Consider the following 22,654-nt stretch of genomic DNA (forward strand, 5'->3'; position numbering starts at 1 on the left):
GCTAGTTGTTTGGCATAGGGTGTCCAGCACTGTAGCTTGCTGGTCGTTGAGTGAAGCTGGGTGCTGGTGTTGAGATGGAGATCTCTGGAAGATTTTCGCCGTTTGATATTATGTGGAGCTGGGAGGTCTCTTGTGGACCAGTGTCCTGAAGTTCGCTCTCCCACCTCAGAGGCACAGCACTGACTCCTGGCTCCTCAATTTGGGATGATTTGTTGTCTATTCATGTATTCCACAGATGCAGGGTACATGAAGTTGATTGTGGAGCTTTAATCCGCTGCTTCTGAGGCTGCTGGGAGAGATTTCCCTTTCTCTTCTTTGTTCTCACAGCTCCTGGGTCTCAGCTTTGGATTTGGCCCCGCCTCTGCGTGTAGGTCGCCGGAGGGCGTCTGTTCTTCGCTCAGACAGGACAGGGTTAAAGGAGCAGCCTCTTCTGGGACTCTGGCTCACTCAGGCCGGGCGGGCGGGAGGGGCACGGAGTGCGGGGCGAGCCTGCAGCGGCAGAGGTCGGCGTGACGTTGCACCAGCCCGAGGCGCGCCGTGCGTTCTCCCAGGGAAGCCGCCCCTGGATCCCGGGACCCCGGCAGTGGCAGGCTGCACAGGCTCCCGGAAGGGCGGTGTGGACAGTGACCTGCGCTCGCACACAGGCTTCTTGGCGGCGGCAGCAGCAGCCCCAGCGTCCCACGCCCGTCTCTGGGCTCCGCGCTTTCAGCCGCGACTCGCGCCCGTCTCTGGAGCTCCTTTACGCGGCGCTCTTAATCCCCTCTCCTCGCGCACCAGGAAACCAAGAGGGAAGAAAAAGTCTCCTGCCTCTTCGGCAGCTCCAGAGTTTTCCCGGACTCCCTCCCGGCTAGCTGTGGCACATTAGCCCCCTTCAGGCTGAGTTCTCGCCGCCAGTCCCAGTCCTCTCCCTGCGCTCTGACCGAAGCCCGAGCCTCAGCTCCAGCGCCGCCCGCCCTGGCGGGGGAGCAGACAAGCCTCTCGGGCTGGTGAGTGCCGCTCGGCACCGCTCCTCTGTGCGGGAATCTCTTTGCTTTGCCCTACCCAGGTATGTGGGGAGTTTCTTGCCTTTTGGGAGGTCTGGGGTCTTCTGCCAGCGTTCAGTAGGTGTTCTGTAGGAGTTGTTGCACGTGTAGCTGTATTTCTGGTGTATCTGTGGGGAGGAAGGTGATCTCCGCGTCTTACTCTTCCGCCATCTTCGGTAACCTTTCAGGTCTGGAGCATTTCTAACAAGCTCCCAAGCATGCTGATGCTACTGGTAATCGTACTGCATCTTGAGTAGCAGGGGCTGTCTGAAGCAAGGTCGTGGAGCAACACCCCACTGTGTGCGGCGGCCGGCGGGCAGGACGTGGCGGCAAGCTTCCTCCCGGGGCTGTCTGAAGCAAGGTCCTGGAGCGACACCCCACCGTGTACGGCGGCCCGCGGGCAGAACAAGGCGGCAGCCTTCGCTCCTGGGCTGGGGGCGGGGGGAGCCACATTTCTTGTAAAGCTGGTTTGGTGTGGTGCTGAACTCCTTTAGCTTTTGCTTATCTGTAAAACTTTTTATTTCCCAACAAATCTGAATGAAAGTCTTGCTGAGTAGAGTATTCTTGGTTGTAGGTTTTTTCCTTTCATCACTTTAAGTATATTGTGCCACTTCTTTTTGGCCTGCAGAGCGTTTCCTGAAAAGTCAGCTGATAGCCTTATGGGAGTTCCCTTGTACATAACTTGTTGCTTTTTCCTTGCTGCTTTTAATATTCTCTCTTTACCTTTATGTTTTGCCGTTTTAATTATAGTGTGTCTTGGAGTGGTCCTCTTTGGGTTAATCATCTTGTGCTTCCTGGACCTGGATGTCTGTTTCCTTTCCCAGGTTAGGGATGATTTTAGCTCTTGTGTCTTCAAATGTGTTCTCTGCCACTTTCTCACTTTTGTTTCTCCTTCTGGGACTCCTTTAATGCAAATGTTAGTTTGTTTGATGTTGTTCCAGAGGTCTTTTAAACTGTCCTCATTTATTTTTATTCCTTTTTTTTTTTTTTTGGTTTTTCTCTTCAGCTTCAGTGATTTCCACTGCTCTGTCCTTTAGCTTGCTGATCCATTCCTCTGTATCATCTAATCTACTGTTGTTTCCTTGTAGTATATTTTTTAGTTAGTTCTTTATCTCTGACTCTTCTTTATATTTTCTAAGTCTTTGTTAGAACTTCTAACTTCTCATTCTCTTTGTCCATTATTATTCCAATTTCTTTGAACATCTTTGTGATAATTACCTTGAACTCTATTAGCTAGATTGCATATCTCAACTTCAGTTAGTTTTTCCTCTGGGTTTTTATCTCGTTCTTTCATTTGGAACATACTCCTCTCTTGCCTCATTTTGACTAACTTACTGTTTCTATTTCTGTGTGTTTGGTAAGTTGGTTACACTTCCTGACCTTGGAGATGCGGCCTTTTGTAGGATACATTCAATGCATCCCAGCAGCACACTTTCCTCTGGTCACCAGAGCTGTATGCTCCAGTGGTAGCCACTGTATGGGCTGCGTGGGTCCCTCTGTTTTGGTGGGCTGACGACTGGTTGGTCTGGTAGGCATGGTTTGCCTTTGGTCTGGTTGGTTACCAGGCCCTGCCTTGTGCAGAGACTGCCGACCACTGGTGGGTGGAGCTGGATAATGAGGCTTCTGGCTGAAGAGCCCTGAGTGGTCCCGGGGCTAGTGTTGGCCCACTGGTGGGTGGAGCTAGGTTCTCACTTGGGTGGTTGCGGGGCTGGGGTTCCAGATCTATTGTCTGCCTGCTGTTGTGTGGGGACTGTTCCTGACATGGCTGGCTGCAGGATCTGGAGTGTTGCAAAGTTGGTGCTGGCCTGCTTGTGTTTGGGGCTGGATCCAAGGTTTCTTGGAGCTGGTGTCAGCCTGCTGTTAGGTGGGACTGTATCCCTGCCTGGCTGGCTGCTTGGCGTGAAGCATCCCAGTACTGGTGCTGAGAGGGTGTTGGGCAGGGTCAGGTCCCTGCTAATAAGCTAGAGGGAAGATTCAAAATGTCACTTGCCAGCACCAATGTCTTCATGGTAGAATGAGCTCCCCTAAATTGCTTCTGCCATTGTCTGTGTCCCTAGGGTGAGCTCCAGTTGCCTCCTACCCCTCTAGGAGTCTCTCCAACATTAACAGTAGGTTCTGACCTGGGCTCCTTTCAAATTACTGCTTCTCCCTTGGGTCCCGGAATGTGTGAGATTTTGTGTGCATCCTTTAAGAGTGGATGTTTCTCTATTTCCCTCAGCTCTCTGGCTCTCTGAAAGTAAGCCCCACTGGCCTTCAAAGCCAAACGTTCTGGATGCTTGTCTTTCTGGTGCAGGACACCTGGGCTGGGGATCCCAATGTGGGGCTCCTTGGCCAGAACTTCTGCAGTTGTAATTATCCTCCTATATATCCAAGTGGGTCCACTTGGGGCTATGGGTCTTGCCTGTACTGCATCTCTGCTCCTCCTACCTGTCTCATTATGGCTCCTTCTTTATATCTTTAGTGGTAGATCTTTTCTGCTAGTCTTTTGGTCTTTCTCATTAATAGTTGCTCTGTAAATAGTTGTAATTTTGGTGTGCCCTTGGGAGGAGGTGAACTCAGGGCCTTCCTACTCTGGCACCTTGGCCACCCTGACCTCTGCTCTTTTTTAAAAGTGATGCTTAAAATCATGTGATAAGCAATGAAGACTGTACTAAATTCCATTGAATTTATTGACAAATATTTTTCATTGTGGTAAAATATAGGTAACATTACGTTTACCATTTCAAGTTTACAGTTCATCGGCTTTAAGTATATTCCTAGTGTTGTGAAGTCATCACCACCATCCGTCTCCAGAACTTTTTTCATCTTCCCAAATGGAAACTACCCATTAAACAGTAACTCCCCATTCTTCCCTACCCTTAGCCCCTGGGAACCAACCACCTTCTACTTTCTGTCTATATGCATTTGACTGCTTTAGGTACTTCACGTAAATGAGATCATTGAGTAGTTGTCCTTTTGTGTCTAGGTTATTTCACTTAGCACAATATCTTCAAGATTCATCCATTTTGTAGCATGTGTCAGAATATCCTTTTAAGGCTGAGTAATATTCCATTGTATGTATACACTACATTTTGTTTATCCATTCATCTGTTGATGGACATGTGGTTTCCAACTTTTGGTTATTATGAATAATGCTGCAGTAAACCTGACTGACTAGAATCCTCTTGAAATTTCAAAGTTAATGGTAAAAGACAGCATGCTGGGAATTCCCTCGTGTCCAGTGATTAAGGACTCTGCACTTTCACTCCCAGGGCCCAGGTTCAGTGCCTGGCTGGGGAACTAAGATCCCGCAACATCGTGGTGTGGGGAAAAAAAAAAAAAAGCATGCTATTAGAAATGTCCTTACTTTTCCTTTTGTGGTAAAAATGGTGATATGTGTAAAACAACATGGTGACTAACTAATGATCTCAAAAAATACTGTTTGTTGAGTAAAGAAATATATTTTAGGAAAAATTGTATGCTAAAAATTTGCTATACAGTTTATTATAGTACACATATTTCTAATATCTCAGCTTACAACGTTTGCTAGATTCTGTTTTCATAATGAATTATATTTTGAAGTACTGTTTTTGTGAACCACTAGAGGAAAGATGTGTTGAAGATTTATTCTCAACAGGAAGTTTGAACAGTGTTTTATGGAAAAACCATGTAATAACCACTGATAAAGCAGTGCGTTAATAATTTCCTTTAAAAAGGAAATTGGGATATGGTTGCAATTTATTCACTTCATCATTTATAGGTAAGCAAAGGAAATTAAAGTGAGAAGTCCACAGAATATTACAGCATATTTTTATTATGGTTAATTTTATAAAAATAATACCTTTGAAATATAGTAGACTTTTTACAGTATTTCCAAATGAAATGGGGAGGGACTATTGAAAAACTTTGTTTCACACAGGTTTGCTGTTCATCTCCTGTTGTTTCTAATTTGTTGATGTTTAATAAGTGGCTGTTAGTAATATGCATTCCTAGCAGGTACTTTTGAGAATATCTGGTTTTTCAAGATAAAAGGGAAACTTTAATAGTGAATGTATAGTTGCTTTTCCAAAGAAACTTGAGCTATGGAAAAAGAATTTTGATGATGAATGTTTGGAAATGCATCCATCATTGTAGAATTTTGTTGCTAAAAATGATGTCACCTGCAACTACTGTATCTGCACACTTAAAACATTAAAAGAAATTTATTGCTTGTTTTAAAGTCAGTGTGAACCAAGGGTGTGTGTGTGTGTGGTGGGGGGGAGGGAGAGAGAGAGAGAGAGAGAGAGAGAGAGGGAGAGAGAGAGGAATTGATTTATAAGTAATTGGGTCACATGATTTTGGAGGCTTGACAAGTCCAAACTCTGCAAGGTAGGCCCAGGGAAGAGTTGCAGTTCTAGCCCAAAGGCAGTCTGTTGGCAGCCTACTGGCAGCATTTTTCTTTTTTTTTTTTTTTGCGGTATGCGGGCCTCCCACCGCTGCGGCCTCCCCCGCTGCGGAGCACAGGCTCTGGACGCGCAGGCTCCGGACGCACAGGCCCAGCGGCCATGGCTCACGGGCCCAGCCGCTCCGCGGCACATGGGATCCTCCCAGACCGGGGCACGAACCCGCATCCCCTGCATCGGCAGGCGGACTCTCAACCACTTGCGCCACCAGGGAGGCCCTGGCAGCATTTTTCTTGAAGGGGGTAGGTCAGTTTTTGTTCTAGTAAGTCCTTTAACTGATTGAATGAGGCCCACCCACATTATGAAGAGTAATGTGCTTTACATATTCCAAATTAAGCAATTTAAATATTATCTCATCCCAAAACATCTTCACAGAAACATCTGATAATATTTGACCAAATATCTGGGCAGTGTGGCCCAGCCAAATTGACACATAAAATCATATTACAGTCAGTTTCAGCAGAGTTTAAAACTCCACTGAAATTATTGTTAAAATATAAAGATGCAGTGTTTTCTGATTAAGCCAAATTTTTGCATAAAAATGAATTGGAAGGTATAGTCAACAGTGGACTTTTTCCATTTAGACCTTTTTATCTTTATATCTTTGTGAGGTGTCATTTGTTTCCCCAGCTGTGACAACCACTAAATCTAAATGTTCCAGTTTAGAACTAAAGCTTTCAGATTGCTTTGCCATTAAGTATTAAACCAAGATTTTAGAAGTAATGGACCATGCTGAATTCATTGCTCTCACTAAAATTGTTGTTAATATTTTAAAAAGTTATGGCCTCAGGGCTTTTGTTGGTTAAATAAGTTTTAAAAAGCTATTTAAAATAATGTTTATTTCATTTTCATTTCTTTTTAAAATTTCTATTTTTGTGGATTTCATAATAACAGAATAGCATATATATAATTTATAGATAAATATACATATGGGGTATTTGTTCAGAATTTTTACTGATTAGGGTATATAATAAAAATTTTTGGAGATTTCATCTAGAAGATAAAAGAAGTTTAATATAAAATTTGATGAAGAAGATGATGGGAAGAAGCCTTTGAAGCATTTTGGAAAATGAAGGATGATTGTTTCAGCTTCAGACTATTCTTTTTCTGGAATGTTTTGTTGTTGTTGTTGAGAGTTTTTCAATTTGAAATAGAATTCCAATTTATAATGGGAAATATTACTAATATACCAATTAAGTTTACTGAGCAGTGCATTCTCTTGCTGTTTTCAAATCTACTTTGGTAGCCAAATAATAATGAAAAAGTTGCATGATAGAATAGAATTAGAGTAGTAATACCAAACTATGACAGCTAGATGAATTCTTTCTCTGCTGTTTAGATAGACTTTACCTTTATGGGCAGAATTTTATAATGATTTAAGGTAGGGAAAGAGATAAAAGGCAAAGATTTTGAGATGATTCATTTGTAAATAACACATGTGATTAAACCATGGATGATTTGGAAAGATAAAACAACTAGAGATATAGAAAGGGATGATATCTGAATATTTTGCCAGAATTACAGATTTTGGCTATGGGAGATGTAGAGAGCACCAAGTTATTAGCCAATATGGAGATTATTCTTGAAGAATAGGAAATGATGGTTTTTCAGGCAACAGGTAGAAGGGAATATCTTTTGAAGGCAAAGAGCCTTTCAGGACAGTGATCTTTATGTGTTAGTATCATGTTTACTGCACTGCATAACACTTTATGACATCAGTATAATCCTACTGAGGTGTGTGATGGGACTCCCATTTTAAGATGGAAAGAGTATAAAGAGCCTTGGTAACTTGCCCAAGGTCCAAACATATGGTAAACGTGCAGAGCCCAGAATTCGAACCCAAGTTTATTTGATTCTGTTCAAATTATTCTTCACTGAGAGCCTGCTGTGGTGCCAGGCATAGTGCTTGTGCCTTAGGAATTCAGAGTAGAATAATACATGGCTCCTGCTCTGAATATAGTATTGCAATTGAACAGACAGTAATTTATAGGGATCCTTGGGGAGCTAGAGAGAGACCACTTAGCCCAGTCTGAGATTTTAGGGCCATTTTCTGTAGGACATAGTGCCTCATTTTCTGTAGGACATAGTGCCTGAACTGAATCTCAAAGGAGGAATAAAGAGTTAATTGAAAGGAGATGATCTGTGGAGAGTGTTGCAGCCAGGGGGAACCACATGTGTAAAGATATTCAGGCATAAAAACATCATGATTTATGCTGAAGAACCTATTTCTGTCTAGGCCTTAAAGTATGAGATTGGTGGGGACCAGCAGAAGAGCCTCAGTTTCTCTTTTCATACCTCATCGCCTGGACAGATATCAGAACCTGGTTAAAATATTTGTGGATAAAATTTTACACTTTTCAGTGTGGTTTTACCTTCCTTTTCTAGGATCAGTTCGACAGCTTAGACAAGCATACACAGTGGGGAATTGACTTCTTGGAAAGATACGCCAAATTTGTTAAAGAGAGGATAGAAATTGAACAGAACTATGCAAAACAATTGAGGTAAGTTACATATTTTTTTCAGTTCTCAGAAATGAAATTACATGTTTAAATAGTTGGATGTTAGATAAATGTGATATACCAGAGGTTAATTTCTGTGTTTTTCATCAGCATTAGATTGAACTAGGGAACTGGTTTGTTTTAATGACTCATTTAATTAAATCATTGCCTAGTATCAGAAGGAATATTGGCTAGCTAGATCATGAGTAGCTTTCATTCCAGAAAGATACTTAAAGTCATAAAATCAGGAAGCAAAATTCCAGGAAAAAGAAATACCTGGGTATTAATTCTGTGCTTTACAGTTTTATTCCCATGTAACTTTTTGCTTTAGTAATCTTTGCAAAGTGTTGAAGAGTTCTCCAGTTTCTCATTTCTTTAGAGTTTCGAAGACTTAGAAAGTGAGTGTGATGAGCTGAGTTTGTGTCAAAAACTAGATATATAGGGACTTCCTGGTGGTGCAGTGGTTAAGAATCCGCCTGCCAGTGCAGGGGACACTGGTTCGATCCCTGGTCCGGGAAGATCCCACATGCTGTTGAGCAACTAAGCCCGTGCGCCACAACTACTGAGCCTGTGCTCTAGAGCTCGTGAGCCACAACTACTGATGCCTGCGTACCTAGAGCCTGTGCTCTGCAACAAGAGAAGCCACCACAATGAGAAGCCCGTGAACCACAACAAAGAGTAGCCCCCGCTCTCCGCAACTAGAGAAAATCCACGCGCAGCAACGAAGACTCAACACAGCCATAAATAAAGAGATAGATAGATAGATATTACTGATGAAAGTGATTTTGGAATATGTGTTAGGAGATAAAAGTTTTAAAGGGAAAATTTTAATCTTAAATGGAATTTATCTTAAGATTTTGTTTAAGCAGAAAATCGTTGTTAGACCACAACCTGACAAGTAGTTTTGCTGCAACTTATTCAATAAAAATGGTGTTTGAAGCTTGAAGACTAGATAACAATATAAGGTTCTAGCTGGAGGGATTAGGATTCTTTATATTGCATAGTGACAGAAAAATCCAACCCACAAGGCACACATGAGTAAAAAGTCTAGGCATATTTTGACTAATGGGTCAAATGTGTCTAGGCTCCATTTCTTGGCTCTGCTTCCCCTTGTTATCCTCAGATTTCATTCAGTACCATCCTTTTTACCCCCATAGCTCTAGATTTCATATCTTCATACCCCTACATCCTGGGGAAGAATGATGGTCTTCTCTTTTGTGCATTTCGGGGAGGAGAGAGGGAAGGAAAGGGGGAAAGAAGAAAGTGAAAGAAGGGAGAGGAAGAAGATGGAAGGAGAGCAGAGTACAAGCGTGTATCAACTTCTTTTCTCCTGAAATCCCAGCAAAAGTCTCCTTTTGTCTTGCTGACCCTGGTTAGATTATATGCTTATCCAGAACAATTCACCGAACTGAGAATATTAGATTGATTTATAGCTAATGGTGGGGGAAGGGATAGGTGCCCAAAAGAAATTTAAGGTAGTGGATCACAGAAGGAAGGGGGATATTTGAGTGATAAACCACATATGTCCACCATTTGTAGCAGTTTATGCAAGGAGCTGACTGGGTGTAGGGATGAAATAGGCTAGTATGATGAATAGGTTACTTACATTTATAATGATATACATACTACTATTATGACATCTATTGAAATAGTAGCATCATGCTAATTTCATGATCCATTTGCTTCCTGTGTTTTTTTTAAACAAAGGAATTTCCGTATGGAAATATAAACAGGGAACCTAGTATATTAATAATAATTATGATGATATTTTACCTGTCCAAAAGTTTTGACTTGGGAACTTTACCGTTCAGGAATCTGGAAGTGTTAAGAACCTCTGAAAAGTTAAAATAACAATAAAAAAATGTATTCATGCGTAAACAATGAAAAATTTCCCTCATTTACTTTATAATTTGATCTCAACTCTAGCACATTAAGTTTTCTGGTTTCTAAGTATTCCAATAGAAGTGAAGAAAGTAAATGCTACAGACGGTACAGTGATGTGATGGCAGTGTGAAGTGCCAAATAATAAAGAAAAGATTAAAAGATGGCAAACAACAGATGAAAAAATTGTTTCCAGCCTAAAGGTACCTGTCAGTAAGGGAATGATGAAAAATACTGTGGAATATGCAATTTGAAAAAGTCAGGTGTAGCAGCATATTTAAAAGGCTACTCAGTCTGTCAGTGTAGAAAGCAAGTTGCAGAACTGAATGTACAGCAAGACCTCCTTGCTTACTTGAGCTTGAGTATATAGCTATGTGTAAAATTTGTATGTATTCTGAAGAGGTCTAAAGGGTACACCCCAAATTGTTTTACACTGGTTACCTCTGAGGAATGAGAGTAGGGGGATGAGAAGGGAAGGAACTTACACTTTTCACCTGTATTTTTAAATTATTGAAGTCTTTTCAACAATTGTGTAATCTTAAGCAAAGAAGATGGTATATTTCAAAAGAATTCTATCACAAATTATAGAATAAAAATTGGTAATTTATAAGGTAAACCTTCAGCAATCTGCAATGTTTAATTGTCCAGAATAACTTGGGCCTCAAGGGTTTCAGGATGGCCAAGGTTTTACCAGAGTAACAGGACTGTAATCAAATGGCAAACTTGTTTGCCTTTCTGTTTTGTGACTGATAATAACAGTTATAATTTTCATTTAACTTGCAAAAAGAGATTTTAACACCACTTCTTTGAAGCAGGAGTGGCTAGAACCCACAATTCCATGATATGAAAATATAATATTGTAGTGAGAAAGTAGGTTTTGTCATGTACAGATGCTCAGGTTAAGTGATTTGCATCTTTTTTCTGTCCCAGCAGACTAAAGAAATTTAGTACACGTTCATCCTAACAGTGGCTCTCACTTGCAGTGATTCTCAGCAAGAGCAGGATTATTGGAAGGTGTTGAGGAATTCCAATAAGGAAGAGTTGGGAGGAGGCTTGTGTAACTTGAAAACCATCTACTCCCTTCCCTTTCTCTACATTGAGATTTGCTGCTTTGGATGAATGCTTAGTAAATGACTGGATTATCAGCTACTCTTTATAGTATCTGTTTTGTCCAAAGGGAAGAAGTGTGCCTTGTTTATTTCCTCTTCTTTAATGGGAAAAATTCTTTTGGTTGACTCCCTCCTGTTTTTGCTACTGCAGAAGACAGTTTCTTTTTTTTTTTTTGTGGTACGTGGGCCTCTCACTGTTGTGGCCTCTCCCGTTGCAGAGCACAGGCTCCGGACGTGCAGGCCCAGCGGCCATGGCTCACAGGCCCAGCCGCTCCGCAGCATGTGGGATCCTCCCAGACCGGGGCACGAACCCGTATCCCCTGCATTGGCAGGCGGACTCTCAACCACTGTGCCACCAGGGAAGCCCAGGACAGTTTCTTTTCATAGTGAGGCAGCTCTTTTGTCTCCTGAATAACAACTATATTCAGAATGTTAAACATTTACATTTCAAATATATTGCAGGGTTAAATTTTGCAATATATTTTTTGTAAATATGTATTTTTTATTTGCATAAATTTAATTTGCAGTATAATTTTGGCACTCCCAGTTTATTCTCTGTCTTCTGTTTGTCTGTTTTGATGGCTTTGGTTTAACTTTATTTTAGTTTGGTATTGCTTCATTTTTGGTAGTGGTTTGAGGACAGGAATAAAAAAAAATAAAGCATCTAATCATGTTTGGAGACATAGTTATAAACAGTTGAGCCCATTGACAGATGAATGGATAAAGAAGATGTGGTGCGTGTATATATATACATATATATATATATATATATATATGTATATATATACATATATATATATAAAATGGAATATTAGCCATAAAAAGGAATGAAATTGGGGGCTTCCCTGGTGACTCAGTGGTAGAGAGTCCGCCTGCCGATGCAGGGGACATGGGTTCGTGCCCCAGTCCGGGAAGATCCCACATGCCGCAGAGCAGCTGGGCCCGTGAGCCATGGCCATTGAGCCTGCGCGTCCGGAGCCTGTGCTCCGCAACGGGAGAGGCCACAACAGTGAGAGGCCTGCGTACCGCAAAAAAAAAAAAAAAAAAAAAAAAAAGGAACGAAATTGAGTCATTTGTAGAGACATGGCTGGATCTAGAGACTCATACAGAGTGAAGTAAGTCAGAAAGAGAAAAACAAATATTGTATTTCAACGCATATATGTGGAACCTAGAAAAGTGGTACAGGTGAACCGGTTTGCAGGGCAGAAATAGAGACACAGACGTAGAGAACAAACGTAGGGACACCAAGGGGGGAAAGTGGCGGGGGGGGGTGCTGGTGGTGTGATGAATTGGGAGATTGGGATTGACATGTATACACTAATATGTATAAAATGGATAGCTAATAAGAACCTGTTGTATAAAAGAAAAAACATTTGAACCATGTCCATTTTGATGGATAATAAGTGGGACTTTGAATCACTTGGTAGAATGTTTTTTGTTTGCAGACATAAAAAACTGAAATCAGTCGTTCTTCTAATAAATTTATAATATTATATTTGTATGACAGAGATTGACTAAATTTTCTTAAGTGAAAAAAAGAAGCTCTATATACATAATAGTATGTATCATTTTTTTCTAGTAAAAATAATTACAGCATTAAATTCTATCATAGATTGCTGCATGAAATTATATTCCCCTACTTCTACCCCAGATCATTCCTTTTTGGTTCAAACGTGACAGCGTGGTGCTGGAAGAGAAATCGGTTGGACAGCGGGAAGCCTAAAACTTACTCTTACCTTAACCAGAACAGAAATCTCTCCAAATTTCTTGGATCTTATTTTTATTTCTGTACCTTGCCAACCCTGGCAACATAGCTGGTACCTCTAGAGCTGAGTGAATGTAAGTTGAAAGTATAAATAATTGAATGACCTGTGTTTCACTTTAGTTTAGAAATTAGGATCTCTTAACTATATGGTGAACCTTTGACCGTGTACTGCTTTCTGTCCATACTAGAGTTTATGTCATATACATCAACGTGAAGAGATTACTCTACTAAGAGCTGTCCCAAATATTTAGAATAGGCTTAGATATAGAATAATGCAAATAAAACCAGTTTCTATTTTCTATTTAGTCTTTATTTTCTCATGTGTCTTTATCAGAATTTTCTATTCCTATCTCACTGTTTAGTCTCCGAAGAACCTGGAGAGCTCATCTTTGTACTGACTTGTGGAAAGTAGAGATTACTTTTATTCTTTGGTTGGCCATTGTTTAACTTGTGACTCTTTGGCCTCCCCTGAGTTTTTGATCAAACTGCTTAATGTAGTAAGCCCTAAGACTGGCATCTGGATACAAGCAGGAGGAACTATTCCCTATATTAATTTTCTTCATAGAATTAGATCTTGTGGGAGCTCTTTCATTCTTGTCAGTCTCTGGTAGTTCCTGAGCCTGCCTGGTAAATATCTAGGTGCCTGTATCCAGATGACTTACTGGCTAAATAATTTTTGCCTCTTAATTCTAGAAAATAGTCTCCCTAATAAAAGATAAACTCCACAAAGGAAAAAGATTCTTGTTTGTTCTGTGCAGTGCTTATTCCTAACTTCTAGAATAGTCCCTGGCACAGAACAAGCACTTTTTGGTATTTACTTAACACTTAACATAGGATTTAATGTGCCAGCACTATTCTCAGTGCTTTTACACATCTTATAATATATTTCATTTTCATAAAAACCCAATGAGATGTTGGTATTACTTTATACATTAAGAAACTGAGTTACAGAGAGGTGAAGAAAGAGCTCGCTGGCTCAAATCTAGCTGCGGAGTCTGAGTACTTGGTGCTGCCTCTCAGCATAGGGAGAATGACTAATTCTCATTGAAGAGGATTTTTTTCTATCAACAGTACCTAGGGCCATTGAGACATCTTTGGGTTTCTAAGGTATTTTACTAGGGAAAATAATAAATTATCTAAAAATTACGTAACATACTCTTTCCAACTAACACATGTTTATAATGTAACAATTAATTATAAACAAATTATAGAAATTCAATTAAATATAAATTAAATTATGTACTTCATAAATTTAGGGCTAGTTGTATCTTTTTTTCCATAAAGATAAGAACAGGTTAAAATAATAGGTTAACATTTTAGAAGTCCTTCCTTTTAAGAAAATGTGCTTGTCATTAAGGAAGTTTAAAAATTTAATTATGAGAATTTAAGATAAATACTTTTTACTTTTATTATTCCTATAACCTATTATAAATTGGAGCTAGGGATAGCATAATGTTAGTTCTCTCTGCTTTTTGCCTTTAATATTCTCCTTAACTCTATTAGCTGTTTTCTTCTGGTGGTTTATCAGAGGAGAGGAAATAGCATGACAATTGGAGAACCTTTTTTTAATGTAATATAACTATATTTTCTTGATATGTTTGATTTGGACTTCATATACTTATCGTTACAATATTTTAGCTGTTTGGTTTTTTTGTTTTTTATTTGTTTTTTTTAATTTAAAAAGAATTTATTTTTGTTTTCAGTTTTCTAGCTGTTTGTTTTTTGATCATTGGCATTTTTTCTGCTCTTATCCTTGTACTTTTTGTGTGCCCTGGAGCTCTAATTTTATCTCAGTTCATTCTGTTACACCTAAAAGATGCCCGCAACCCCCAACTTAATTATCCACTAGACTACTAACCTACATTTGCAGCATTAGGGTTGTTTGTCATTTTCAGTTTATGTAGGATGCAATCTCATTTAATCTTCACAAGAGTTTGTTGATCTTGTCTTGTATTTCTAAGACCTGTAGAGTACTTGCCCTGTAGTAAGCATACAACAGTAAACTTTTGTGAAATGATTCGATCAATGAACTCTACTGCTTTACTAGTCAAGAAATTCAAGCTCATCAACTTAACAAGAATCATGAAGCCTATTCCTGATTTTTATATTAAACTGTTTCCTTAAAAAATGAAGCAGAACCTAATAAGTAAAACATAAAGCTCTTAAGAAAGAAAATAAGTTCAACCCAGTTGTGGTAAACATTTTGATAGCTTTCCAGTGAAAAGAATTTAAGGATCTTGTTTAAACAACTATAAAGAAATAAGAAGGTTGTCAATGATGTTGGCTATATAGATCACTTAATCTCTTAGCTCTTTCATAATGCCTTTAATAGTTTTATTTCTAAGTTATTTGTTTAGCCATTTGAATTGTGTAGGAGTGTCTAAAATGAGACAAAATGTATATTTCATGATCCTATAGGTTTAAAATATAGGCAAATCAGATAGATTAAGCTGCTGACTTGAAGCTAGGACTGTGTTATATAGTTCTGCTTTAAGAATCTAATATTTAGAAGGAAAACAGAAGTTATCAACTTGCAGAACAAAATTTCTCTGAAAAGTATGATACTTAAGTCTGTGCCAATCTGCTCCTTCCTCAGTCTAAATTGAGCAATAAAATAATTTTCCTCTTTTCTGTCTTGAACATGCCTGAAAATATTCTTCTGGAAGATTTGCAGGTTGATTAGAGATCACATTGTTATGCCTATCACATCCTAAATAGCAATGAATTGTTGAATATATTCTTTGGGTATAAACTATGAAGCTGATACCATAAATGCATAGTCCCCTTCACATTTTAGATACTGTGTATCCTTGACATGCTAAAGATCAAGCAAAATTAGGAACTGGCATTTTTAAGAAATGAAATACTTCATTTACTTTCACATCCATTGAAGCTTATTTGGCTTTTCTTTTCCTAGGTCTTTCAGGCATAAATATTTCAGTCCTCTTATTTCTTCTTGTTATCAGTCTGTTTCACCATTTACCACCAGTAGAGGTATAATGAGAATGAAGCATGTCCCTTAAAAAAACAAATACAGTATTCAGAATTTGTCTAATACTACTTGTAGTAATCACTTTTTTTACATTCAAATTTCTTTTTTTTTTTTTTTTGTGGTACGTGGGCCTCTCACTGTTGTGGCCTCTCCCGTTGCGGAGCACAGGCTGCAGACGTGCAGGCTCAGCGGCCATGGCTCACGGGTCCAGCCGCTCCGCGGCATGTGGGATCTTCCCGGACTAGGGCACGAACCCATGTCCCCTGCATCGGCAGGCGGACTCTCAACCACTGTGCCACCAGGGAATCCCTACATTCAATTTTTAAAAATTGTGGTAAAATGTACCTAACGTGAAATTTACTCTCAATCATTTTTAAGTGTGTATTTCAGCTGTATCTTAAGCTGAAATATAAATATGTATATTAAGTATATTCGTACTGCTTTGTGACCAATTCCTAGAACTTACTCATCTTGAAAAACTGAAACTCTGCCTATTAAACAACTCCCCATTTTCCCCTTCCTCTAGGCTCTGGCAATTCTATTAATACTTTCTGTGTCTGTGAAATTGACTACTCTAGGTACTGCATAAGTGAAATCATACAGTAGTTTTTTTTTTTTTTTTCGACTGGTTTATTTTACTTAGCATAATGTTGTCAGGGTTTATCCATGTTGGGAAATGTATCAGAATTTCCTTCCTTTTTTTTTTTTTTTTTTTTTGCGTTACGCGGGCCTCTCACTGCTGTGGCCTCTCCCGTTGCGGAGCACAGGCTCTGGACGCGCAGGCTCAACGGCCATGGCTCACGGGCCCAGCCGCTCCGCGGCATGTGGGATCTTCCCAGGCTGGGGCACGAACCCGTGTCCCCTGCATTGGCAGGCGGACTCTCAACCGCTGCGCCACCAGGGAAGCCCAAAATTTCCTTCCTTTTTAAGGTTGAATATTATTCCATTGTACAGATAATACCACACTTTGTTTATCCATTCATCTGTTGATGAACATTTGGGGTTTTTCCACCTTTTCCGTATTATGAGTAATGATTTTATGAACATGGTGTCCAAATATCTGAGTCCTTACTTGCAATTCTTTGGCAATATACCTAGAAGAGGAATTGCTAGATCTTATGGTAATTCTATGTTTAATTTTTTTGAGGACTACCATACTATTTTCTGCAGTGGCTGATCGATTTTGCATCCCTACCAGCAATGCACAAGGGTTCTAATTTCTCCACATCCTTGCCAACGCTTAATATTTTATGGGTGTTTTCTTTCTTTCTTTTTTCTTGACAGTAGCCATTCTCATGGGTGTAAGAAATCTCATTGTGGCTCTGATTTGCACTTCCCTAATGATTAGTGATGCTGAGTATTTTTTCATATGCTTGGCTGGCCATTTTTATATCTTTGGAGAAATGCTATTCAAATTCTTTGCCAATTTTTTAAATTGGATTATTTTTTTATTATTGCGTTTTAGGTGTTCTCTATACAGTCTGGACTGTAACCTCTTATCTGATATATGACTTGCAGATCCTTTCTGCTGTTCCACAGTTGCCTTTTCACTCTGTTGATCGTGGGCTTTGATGCACAAAAGTTTTAAATTTTGTTGTTTGGTTTATCTATTTTTTCATTTGTTGTCTGTGCTTTTGGTGTCATATCCAGGAAATCATTGCCAAATCCAATGTTGTAAAGCTTTCCCCTATGTTTTCTTCTAAGAGTTTTATAGTTTTAGCTCTTGTGTTTAGATCTTTGACCCATTTTGAGTTAATGTTTTTATATGGTTGTAAGGTAGGGGTACAGCTTTATTCTCTTGTATGTGGATATCTTTTACATTCCGTTTTCCACTATATGAGGAAAGATTTGTGTCTGTAAGTGATGGAAACCCCAGTGAGCTAGTTTGTTTAATGGTAAATTTATTGAGAAGAGATATTTATCGATTTATTTATTGATGTCTTTTATTGCTTTGATTTTTTTTTTTTTTGATTTGATTTTTTAACTTGAGTTCAAGAAGAGGTTGAACAGTTCAGCTGCTGGAAGTCCTGGGATGCAACTAGGTCACAGGGGAAAAAAAAGTCAGGATCTGAGGCACAGCCAGAGAGCCAGAGACCTTTGTTGTCTTCCTTCCTCCCTCCCTCCCTCCCTCCCTCCTTCTCCCCCCCTCCACGCTCCTTTTTTTATGTGTTGGCTTCATGCTTTCAGTGCAGACTGGCCTTTTTTCTCCACATGGCAGGAAATATACTCACCAACATTCAGTTTTATGTCTCAGAGATTCAGCTCTCGTACTGACCTCAAAGCTGTATCAGGTCCAAACACTTTAAAACTCCAGTAAGAGAACTCTTTGGCCCAGCTAGATTCAGTTTTCTATCTCTGGATCACTTAGCTGAGGCCCACAAATAGGGCCATTTGTCTTAATCTGGTAATTCCTAAACATGTTAACCATTAGATATAGGGACGGCAATTAAGAAAAGGGATACTAGTCAGTCTCAGATATCTAATACTACCCTTCTGCCATAGTATGATTTGTGTCCCATTTTACAACTAAATATGGTATTGATCACGTGTTAAACAGTAATTAGAGCTCAGAGCCTCTCAAATGTTGAAAGATTGAAAACGTATAGAGGTGATTTTCTGCTTAAAATTTTTTGAGGTATCTTGTACCTCATCATTTAACTGTAAAATGTAGTTTAAATAAAAGTGAATTAAAGTTTTGAGAAATTATTTGGAATACTTTATAATTTTCACTAAAACTCAAATATAAACATGACAAAACTAGAATGGGTAAAAAATATTAAAATCAGCAATTTAAATATAAATTAAGTAGTACGATATATTTAATATCACATGTATAATTAGGATATATAGAGAATACTATAATATTTGGAGAAACCCATTACATTTAGAAGCCTTCTCAGGCTACTGAAGGAAGAGTGTTAATTCCTCTTAGGATCATAGTGCATGATCCTAAGGTTCTTAGAAAACATGGATGAAACACACACACATCAAAACAAAGTATCAGCTTATCTATGACATCTATTATAATTTCTATAATATGTATTGTATCTGTATAAAACTTGGTTTTAATTAATTCCTGATTCATAACATGCTATTCAAAACATGTCTTACATATAAAAACTGCTATTGTAATTGGTTACTTGGAGAATCTCTGGACTTAGAAGAGAGGAAAATTTTTTCAAAAACAGTAGCCTAGGGAAACTGACACTAAGGGCAGATTTCTTTTTCTTTTTTTTAATATTTATTTTATATTGGAGTATAGTTGATTAACAATGTTGTATTAGCTTCAGATGTACAGCAAAGTGATTCCATTATACATACACATGTATCTATTCTTTTTCAAATTCTTTTTCTATTTAGGTTATTACAGAGTACTGAGCTGAGACAGTAGGCCCTTGTTGGATATTTATTTTCAATACAGCAGTGTGTACATGTCAATCCAAACTCCCAGTCTATCCCTCCCCTCCCCCTTCCCCTCCCCCACCCCAGAAAACTGTAGATAACTATAAGTTTGTTCTTTAAGTCTGTGAGTCTGTTTCTGTCTTGTAAATAAGTTCATTTTTATCTTTTTTTTAGATTCTGCATATAAGCAATATCATATGATATTTGTCTTTCTCTGTCTGATTTACTTCACTTAGTATGATAATCTCCAGGTCCATCCATGTTGCTGCAACTAGCATTATTTCATTCTTTTTAATGGCTGAGTAATATTCCGTTGTATATATGTACCACATCTTCTTTATCCACTAATCCATCAATGGATAGTTAGGTTGCTTCCATGTCTTGGCTATTGTAAACAGTGCTGCAATGAACACTGGGGTGCATGTGTCCTTTCGAACCATGTTTTTCTCCAGTATATTCCCAGGAGTGGGATTGCTGGATCATATGGTAGCTCTATTTTTAGTTTCTTAAGGAACCTCCATACTGTTCTCCATAGTGGCTGTACCAATTACATTCTCACCAACGGTGTAGGAGGGTTCTAAGGGCAGATTTCTTCTTTTTTTTTTTAACATCTTTATTGGAGTATAACTGCTTTACAATGGTGTGTTAGTTTCTGCTTTATAACAAAGTGAATCAGCTATACATATACATATATCCCCATATCTCGTCCCTCTTGCATCTCCCTCCCACCCTCCCTATCCCACCCCTCTAGGTGGTCACAAAGCACCAAACTGATCTCCCTGTTCTATGTGGCTGCTTCCCACTAACTATCTATTTTACATTTGGTAGTGTATATATGTCCCTGCCACTCTCTCACTTCATCCCAGCTTACCCTTCCCCCTCCCCGTGTCCTCAAGTCCATTCTCTACGTCTGCATCTTTATTCCTGTCCTGCCCCTAGGTTCTTCAGAACCTTTTTTCTTTTAGATTCCATGTATATGTGTTAGCATACGGTATTTGTTTTTCTCTTTCTGACTTCACTCTGTATGACAGACTCTGGGTCCATCCACCTCACTACAAATAACTCAATTTTGTTTCTTTTTATGGCTGAGTAATATTCCATTGTATATATGTGCCACATCTTCTTTATCCATTCATCTGTAGATGGACACTTAGGTTGCTTCCATGTCCTGGCTATTGTAAATAGAGCTGCAATGAACATTGTGGTACATGACTCTTTGTGAATTAGGGTATATGCCCAGTAATGGGATTGCTGGGTCGTATGGTAGTTCTATTTTTAGTTTTTTAAGGAACCTCCATACTGTTCTCCATAGTGGCTGTATCAATTTACATTCCCACCAACAGTGCAAGAGGGTTCTAAGGGAAGATTTCTTGAGAGAGATGAATTGCCTAAAATACTTTTAGTTTAGGAGGAACCTGCCTGTTTTACACTTACATATTTAAGACAAGCCAGAGATTTATTTGACCTAATAAGCATATTATGTTAAAAATTCAAAGCAAGGATTTGTGGGACTTAGTAACCAGTCACACCTTGGTGTGTATTTTTGCTGACTTCAGACTGTTTTCTTAGAAGGCCCAACTGAGATCAGCTGCTTTGAGGGGATAAATTCTTTTGGTATGCTTTTATCATTAATTTTTTTAAAATTAAAAAACAGTATATGATCACTGTAACACATTTAAATTTGAGTCACTTCCCAGTCCCTCTCCCTAGAAATGAGTACTATTAATAATTTGTTGTGTCTTCTTCTAGGGCATATGTTTTCCTAGAATAGAAGTTTTGATTTAGTGGAATATAAGAACATTTTGGACCATGCTGTAGTTTTTCTAGTGGCAGGGTAGGCTTGGATGGAGTCTTAGTGGCTTGTATATGGTTTCTGAGGGCTTTATTGGGGCTTGGGAAGAGTTTCCCGTAGATGGGTGACTTTACATAAGAGAGGCAAGACAAATTTAAAAAAATTGCTGAGGATTAACTGTGCATGCTCAAAAGGTAAAAGTAATATTACTTTCTTCTTCTTCCCCTTCCCTCTTGTGATATTTGTGCTCTTCCTCGAGAAGCTAGAGTTCAAATTAGTGTTGTGTGTGTAAGCTATGAGTAAGGTAAGACTTTTGTGTTAATGTCTGTGGTAGTAGTCATAATTCTTTCAAGTGTCAGAAGCCCAAGTCATATTGGTTTAAGCAAAGAAAGGAATTTATGGCTTATTTGACTGAAAAGTTTAGGGATCTGGGTACTCAGAAAAGTAAGAATTTCTCTCTTTTTCTCTTGGTTTTGTTGTCCTTTCTGTTGATTTAATACCCAAGTAGGCTCTTTACACGTGGGGGCTCCAGGATTGTGTCCTATCAACTTAGCTTCAGCATAAAGAGAACAATTGATGAACAACAAGGACCTACTGTACAGCACAGGGAACTCTGCTCAGTATTCTGTAATAACCAAAATGGGAAAAGAATTTGAAAAAGAATAGATATATGTAATATGTATAACTGAATCACTTTGCTGTACACCTGAAACTAACACAACATTGTTAATCAACTATACTCCAATATAAAATAAAAATTAAAAAAAGAAAAAACATATCTTACCAAGAATTTCAGCGGAAATTTTAGCATTGACTTTGGCCTGGATTAATGGGCCTGGATCAAATAAGTGTTCCTGGACTGTTATATGTGACCAACCCACCACAATTATGTAGACATGACAATAGAGGAGCTGTAGTTTAGGTTATGCTAGGCTGTACTAGAATAATAACTCCCAAATCTCAGGGACTTTACACAGCAAAAGCTTATTTCTTGCTCATGCAAAGTCAACCACAAAGCTAGGTGATAACTCTGGTAGTCCATGTGGTAACTCAAGAATCCATACTGTTTTCATCTTGATCTTAACATGAAGGCTCCACAGTTGCTTCATCAGGGAATGAAGAAGCCCAGACGTTTATGCATGAGCTATAATGCTTTAGCTTGGTACTTAACACAGAGCTAACAGCCCATTATACAAAATTAGCCACATGGTTCTGCCTAACTGCAAGTGTGCTGGAAAATGTGTGAAATAATAGGGTTCTTTGATGAGCAGAAATATGTCTGCCACAAACTGTTACAGAATAAAAAAGTGTAGTGAGTGATGTAGGTAGGCATAGACAACAAATGTCAATTATAGCCTATAACTCTAAACAATGCTTAAAATGTTGATATACAAAATTATGTTCAGAATTTGAAACTGCTTGCTCTTTGGAATGTTCTTCGCCCAAGTTTGACTTGTTTTTATTTAAAGTAATTCATGGATTCATGGTTGAAAATCACTGACATTAAAAGTAATTTCCAGAATGCAACCCATTTATAGGTTGGAGACTGTGGTTATAACCATAATAAGTTAATCAGTTACCTCATAATTGCTGATTTCCATGGATATTATAGTTTAAACCAGTACTTCTCAAATTATTTGTGATGATGGACTAGTTTCTTTTAAAGTTTCTACTGATGCTTTTATAAAATACAATAAAAATTTAATGCTAGAAAAAATGACATAAAAAGAGACATATGAAATACAGGCCCTACTTTTTTTTACTGTTAAATT

General features: G+C 38.8%; 1 protein-coding gene across 2 annotated transcripts in view; it reads left to right on the top strand.

Moving 5' to 3' along the window:
• Nucleotides 1-22,654, top strand: part of FNBP1L (formin binding protein 1 like) — a 128,296-nt gene that overhangs the window by 69,095 nt on the left and 36,547 nt on the right. For both annotated transcript variants that reach the window (XM_060090151.1, XM_060090152.1), the window contains exon 2: nucleotides 7,829-7,944. In XM_060090151.1, coding sequence (XP_059946134.1) covers nucleotides 7,829-7,944 — 116 coding nt within the window. The remainder of the gene's footprint in view (nucleotides 1-7,828; nucleotides 7,945-22,654) is intronic.

The sequence above is a fragment of the Mesoplodon densirostris genome, chromosome 2 (assembly GCF_025265405.1).
Source record: "Mesoplodon densirostris isolate mMesDen1 chromosome 2, mMesDen1 primary haplotype, whole genome shotgun sequence".
NCBI lineage: Eukaryota > Metazoa > Chordata > Mammalia > Artiodactyla > Ziphiidae > Mesoplodon > Mesoplodon densirostris.